The 6,526-nt window shown below is 45.6% G+C and overlaps 1 protein-coding gene across 1 annotated transcript in view; it reads left to right on the top strand.

The window, feature by feature from the left end:
- Positions 1 to 4,790, top strand: part of LOC116395270 (histone-lysine N-methyltransferase, H3 lysine-36 and H4 lysine-20 specific) — a gene marked incomplete at its 3' end in the record, with an annotated part of 5,610 nt that extends 820 nt beyond the window's left edge. Inside the window, exons 3-12 of the mRNA XM_031869014.1 lie at positions 60 to 216; positions 751 to 956; positions 1,048 to 1,160; positions 1,386 to 1,532; positions 2,083 to 2,205; positions 2,332 to 2,448; positions 2,627 to 2,768; positions 2,892 to 2,998; positions 3,172 to 3,373; positions 4,060 to 4,790. Of these exons, the coding sequence (XP_031724874.1) occupies positions 60 to 216; positions 751 to 956; positions 1,048 to 1,160; positions 1,386 to 1,532; positions 2,083 to 2,205; positions 2,332 to 2,448; positions 2,627 to 2,768; positions 2,892 to 2,998; positions 3,172 to 3,373; positions 4,060 to 4,790 (2,045 nt within the window). The remainder of the gene's footprint in view (positions 1 to 59; positions 217 to 750; positions 957 to 1,047; positions 1,161 to 1,385; positions 1,533 to 2,082; positions 2,206 to 2,331; positions 2,449 to 2,626; positions 2,769 to 2,891; positions 2,999 to 3,171; positions 3,374 to 4,059) is intronic.
- Positions 4,791 to 6,526: the final 1,736 nt, after the last annotated feature.

Below are 6,526 nucleotides of genomic sequence, written 5' to 3'. Positions count from 1 at the left end.
GTAGGTCTAGCTAACGTTCACATGCAACGGTTGATGCAGTTCCCCCTCACATCCTCTAGGGGGCAGTCTGCTGTGCTGTGAGTCCTGTCCTGCTGCGTTCCACCGGGAGTGTCTGAAAATGGAGATGCCTAAAGGCAGCTGGTACTGCAATGACTGCAAGGCTGGGAAGAAACCTCGCTTTAAGGACATCCTCTGGGTGAAGGTTGGCCGGTACAGGTCAGTTTTTATTTTATTTTCTAAACAAAAGTCTTGTCAAGTTAAAAACAAGATGTTATTTGGGATGTGTTGCCCCTGAGGGTGACAAGAAGTATATTTGAGTGAAACGTCTGAACAACTATTGAATAAATTGCCATGAAATCTGGTTTAGACATTCATGTTCCCTTCAAGTTGAACTGACTTTTCATTTGGCGCCGTCCTCGGGTCAACAATTTCATGTGTCCAATGCTTTGGTTTGTTACCAAATACCTGCAGAACTGATGAAATTCCCATCAGCCTCAGCTGTACTTTGTAATTAGTGCCTGTTGGCAAAAATTAGCATACAAACATGCTAAACTCATAGGATTAACATAGTAAATATATTTGCCTGTATTGTCATTATGAGTTTGTTAGCATGGGGATGTTAGCATTTAGCTCAAAGCACTGATGTGGTTAAGTACAGCCTCACAGAGCTGCAAGCGTGTGTTTTAGACTCTTTAGTTGTACCCTGTTAATGACCAACTTTTATGTTTTTTCCTCTAATGCTCCGTAAAGGTGGTGGCCAGCGGAGGTCAGCCATCCCAAAACGATCCCGGAGAACATTCAGCGGATGAAGCACGATGTCGGGGAATTTCCCGTTCACTTCTTCGGCTCCAACGATTACCTTTGGACGTACCAGGCCAGGGTCTTCCCTTATATGGACGTGGACGCCAACAGCAAGGAGAAGATGGGGAAAGGTGTTGATGCCACCTACAAGAAAGGTATCCTGTGGGTTCTTGTGTTGTTGGTTGTGTCTTCTGTTTGTTCCTGCTATGATGACTTGAGTGTCTGACTGTTGTTCTCCCTCCTCAGCTTTGGAGGAGGCGGCTGTTCGATTTCGTGAGCTGCAAGCGGAGAAGGAGCTTCGGCAGCTTCAAGAGGACAGGAAGAACGACAGGAAGCCTCCTCCGTACAAACATATTAAGGTCAGGGAGACGCTTTGTTCTTTGTACCATCAAGGTGAATATTTTTACTGTATGTTTATTTATTAATTATGTATTATTCTGGTGCTGAGCATTAGTACAAGTCATGCTTAATACTACTGATCTCTGACAAACTTGAAAGATTACTTCATATAATCACTCTGACAGATTTAAAGATAATTGCTGTGAGAGAATTCATGTCTCCTTCAACCTTTTTGACTCGTTCAGGTGAATCGACCAATAGGGAAGGTGCAGATCTTCACGGCCGACCTATCGGAGATCCCGCGGTGTAACTGCAAGGCGACAGATGAGAGTCCATGTGGGATGGACTCTGAGTGCATCAACCGCATGCTGCTGTACGAATGTCACCCGCAGGTACAGAGACCCCTCCATCACACTCACTACATGTTTTATAGATTTATAGGTATTTATGGATGATGATCAAAAATCAAGACTAAACTATGCTGTGTGTCGAGGTGCTGAGTTACCTACACCTTAATGTAGGAGCTGCATGGCGAAGGCAAGAACTGTGACTGGTCTATTTTCTCATTAGCTTTTTGGAAAGTATGATATTGACAAATATATCTGTCTAGATAATGCTGATCAATAATCTGCTCTGCATCAAATCCTTAACTGTCTTTTCAAATCTTTCTTTTCAAGTTTTTCTCATTAAAAACTCAACAGAAAAAATGTACGAGTAGCAGAAATATACATTATCTTCATCCAAAACATTGACAATTTCCCTCTTTATCAAATTCATGTCCGTCTGCTGTTTGCTGCTTAGCAGGTAGTGTACAGTGGCTTTTTAAAGTGAGAGTGAACCACAACAAAAAGGTTTGGTCCGGACAGATAAACAATGAGCTTAAGCTCACTAAAGCTCTGTAAAACCAAAACACTGAGCTCAAAGAGGCTGAAATGTTTGCAGGTTTGCCCGGCGGGCGAGCACTGCCTCAACCAGGCGTTCAGCAAGCGTCAGTACAGCCAGGTGGAGATCTTCAGGACGCTGTCTCGAGGCTGGGGACTCCGCTGTGTCCACGACATCAAGAAGGTAACTACTTCTATCACTAATTCTACTGGCACTGCTGTACCACCACAGAGTCGCCATCAGGAAGTGTGGTTTGCGGTTTCGAGTGATTGCATCAGGCCAAATGATGTTGAACGTTTTTTGTTTCAGGGTCACTTTGTGAGCGAGTATGTCGGGGAGGTGATTGACGAGGAGGAGTGCAGGTCCAGGATCAGACACGCCCAGGAGAACGACATCTGTAACTTCTACATGCTGACTCTGGACAAGGTACAGCTCCACAGCCAGAGTGTGTCAGTTTAAGTGTGTACTAATACTAAAACCTCATGTTGGTGGTACCCTGTTTTGACAGTGAGGAAACAAGAAATATATGTTTGCATGTTTATATATACATTTACCATCTGTGTCTTTTCAAAGTGGTGTAAAATATGTAAATGTGTGTTTTTAGGATCGAATCATCGACGCCGGGCCCAAGGGGAACGAGGCTCGCTTCATGAACCACTGCTGTCAGCCGAACTGTGAGACGCAGAAGTGGACGGTGAGCGGAGACACCCGGGTGGGACTGTTCGCTCTCGTCGACGTCGCTGCAGGTAAATAAAATAAAACCACCACAATCAAGAGTATTGGACATCACACACACACAAGTTTAATGGGGAAAACAAATGCAAATGAGGAAATGCTTATGTGGAGGTATTTTGTGTGTTTCTGTTTAGGCACAGAGCTCACTTTCAACTACAACCTGGAGTGTTTGGGGAACGGGAAGACGGTCTGTAAATGTGGGGCACCAAACTGCAGCGGCTTCTTGGGCGTCAGACCAAAGGTGAGGGCGATGACACAAATTGAAATGCTCATATATTGTTTTAACACCTGAGGTCAGTGGTGGAATGTACCGAGTTACAAATTATTTAAATGCTGAAATCAGTCAATTGAAAGGTAAACATGAAGTCAGCTCAACAAAAGCCCCGTTTAAAGCTTCTCTCCTCTCCAAACCAGAACAACCCTCCATCTGACGACAAAGGCCGAAAGATGAAGAGGAGGGGCCACGGCAAGAGGAAGAAGAAGGTGGTGGTGACCAAAGAACGAGAGGACGAGTGTTACAGCTGCGGAGACGGAGGACAGATGGTCTCCTGTAAGAGACCCGGCTGCCCCAAAGTCTACCACGCCGACTGCCTCAACCTCACCAAGAGGCCTGCAGGTCAGTGGCTCTCTGTTTAACACAATAACTCACATTTTCTTTTGATGAAATCTGTGGTGTTTGGCAAATGCAGTCACTTCCTGCTGTGTGTGTGCCAGGGGAGTTTTCCCTAGAAAACTACATGGTAAAACATTTCAGTTGTTGGCTATTAGAGCGAGCCACCCAGGGATATATAAACGGCCGTCCAAGTATATTTTGCGACCCATTTTAGCAGCGGAAGAGATTCACACACCTGCATTTACATTTTTGATAAATAAATAACCTCAGAAGACAAAAAACATTTAATTTTCATGATTGAAAACCTTTGAACGACGGCGTGTGTATCACAGCAGAAACATTGATCAGACTCTGGTTTTTTAAAGTGACCAATCAGAGGAGCAGAGGCTCCAGCCACTGTTTATTTCATTCCATCCCCTCGAGCAGTTGTGAGCGCGTAGGAAGAGTCGAGCTTGTGCTTATCACAGCCCCGAGCTTGTGGGATCGCATTTGTGCATGAGGAGCAGAAATGCTCCCTCGTGGGGATGTTTTTCGCTTGCAGATATTGTTCTGTGCGCACCTGGTTTTAATGTGAGTGGGTTTTGAGACTAATTAAACAGCATAATACCTTATCAGACTCAAATCCCAAACATGGAAACAAAGTTCCTTTTGTACTTTCCTTGACGTCCTTGTCTGTATATTCATTGTAGGGCGTTGGGAGTGTCCGTGGCACCAGTGTGACATATGTAACAAGGAGGCGGCGTCCTTCTGCGAGATGTGCCCCAGCTCCTACTGCAACCAGCACCGCGAAGGCCTGCTCTTCATCTCCAAGCTGGATGGCAGGCTGTGCTGCAGCGAGCACGACCCCTGTGGGCCCGACCCACTGGAACCAGGGGAGATCCGGGAGTACACGCCCGAGCCCAGAGCCTTGACCTCGGGGCTGGGCATGGCAGTCATCCCCTCTGCTGCTTCTAACACCACCACCAGTCCGAAACCGACCGGCAGGAAGGTGCAGGAGATCAGTGCCGGCGGCGGCACGCGTCCCTCCGAGTCGCTCCCCGCGTTGTCCATCCCGGTACCCGTCACTATTCCTGTTACCGCGCCAGCTTCCTCGCCTCCCCCCAGCAGCTCAGATGCTCCCAGCAGCCCTCCAGCGTATGACCTCCCGCACTACTCGCCCATCTCCTCGTATGAGGAGGAGAGGGATGTCTTAGAGGACGAGGAGGAGGAGGAAGAGGAGCTGCTGGAGGAAGTGGAGGAAGTGGAGGAGGAGTCGGAGGAAGAGGGCGAGCTGGGGAGGCAGAAGTCAGATTCTCACGAAGAGGATGGAGAGGCGGTGATGGAATATGTTGAGATCAAAGAAGACGACGAGGAGGAGGAGGAGGACGATGAGGCGGGCGAGGATGATGACGACGACGATGATGACGAGGAGGACGAAGAGGAGGAAGAGGACGACGATGAAGAGGAGGAGGAGGAGGAGGAGGAGGAGGAGGAGGAGGAGGAGGAGGAAGAAGAAGAAGAGGAGTGACGCACAGTGGATTATTATTATAACTGCAGGCAGCGAACCCTCCCAGGGCAGATAAACCAATCACAAGTAGCCCAGTCTGTCACTGTATGGAGGACATTTTAGGACAAAACTAAATCAACACATAAATAAAGTGTTCACGAATCAAATAAATAAACAGAATAAATACTGTAGAGAACCATATTTATACACAGACTTTCCTTTTATTATTTATTTAGTTTTGTCCTAATAATCGGTTACACGCTCGGTTCATGACTCGGTGACTTTGCACACACTAGCGCTGACTGCACCTTCATATGGGAGATCTGACAAAGACAATTATCTGGAACTTCTACATAAATGTACAACTTGATATTTGTAAACATATTTCACTCCAATATACTTGTTTTCTCTCACAGATATCACCTGCTGGTTTGTTTTTGGTATTTGTTCTCGGTAGTATTTCAAGCAAGTTGACCCTGCAAAGCGTACGTAGAGCCAGTGTGTATACTGTCGGTGTTTCTTGCTAGAACAGACTGCACTGTACTGTAGCTTCCTGTCGAGGTCGGGTGAACTCTTCAGTCTTCGGCCCACGTAAATGACCTCGACTTGGTTACATTTGAAATCAAATAGTAGCCACGTTTTAAAAAAAAAAAAAACCAACATGAATTTACCTGTCATCTGCTTTCAAACATGAACACCGCTCCAAACTTTTTTTCCTTGTGGTCAGTGGACATTGGTTACGTTTATTATTACGATTATACTTGACACAGGAGTCGTTGCTTCCATTTACTCCCCTCCAGCTCCCGATCATTTGATGGTGCTTCAACATCAGAGTATCGATAAAGTGTGAAAGTGCCACATGATGTTGCTGCCTGGCGTAGCATCAACATGAGTCCACACGGCAGGCGATGCTGCTAGTTTTAGACCGAATCTGGCAACGAAAAGAAGCGGGGACAAAAAAAAGAAAAAAGGATCTATAATTGACGAGGATTCAGTGTTTGCCTGAGATTACTCTTCATGCCTCGGAGAAAGTGTTTATACAGTTTATACCGCCAAAGCTGTCTTGTAGCTCCACAGGGAGACAGGTTGGACACTCCAGAAGCTCATATCTATCACAACAGTCAGTCTTGCACTGCGTGTGCTCTGTGGTCATTATTTATAAACTGCTCTGTGAGGCACAAGTGATGACGGGGAAACAGAAAAGTCTTCGACGGGACGCTTGCAACGACGGACTCCTGCCGTGACGCTTACTCCAGTATATGTTCTTGCCACATGTGTTTTCGCTCTGTCTTCAAGCTTAGTATTGTCTGTGTGTTATCTGCCAATGCCTTAGCGTGTTTTTCTTTGGAGCTATTTTTAAGGAATGGTTTTGGCGCCTGTGAAAGCCAAGTGTCCCTACTAATGCCTTTTTACAGTTGCCCAACAAGCAGTGTTTCATTCCAGTGTAATTATGACCCGTTAGATCTCAACTATTGACCTGTTAAAACAACTGCTATATATAAATATATAAGAAAAAGAAGTTATGAAATAAGCTTTTTACTGGCCTCGTTCTTTTTTTAATTTATTGTGTTCAACATGAAGCAGCATAGGAAATATAGATCTTTGACTCTGAGCATCTTCGACATTATTTCTATGACATAAGGCTTTTTGAATCATATGTGGCTTTAAAT

This window comes from Anarrhichthys ocellatus, unplaced genomic scaffold (genome assembly GCF_004355925.1).
Source record: "Anarrhichthys ocellatus isolate YVR2014 unplaced genomic scaffold, GSC_Weel_1.0 scaffold45, whole genome shotgun sequence".
NCBI classification, from domain to species: domain Eukaryota; kingdom Metazoa; phylum Chordata; class Actinopteri; order Perciformes; family Anarhichadidae; genus Anarrhichthys; species Anarrhichthys ocellatus.
Note: the sequence above shows the minus strand (reverse complement) of the source record. Positions and strands in the feature narration are given on the sequence as shown.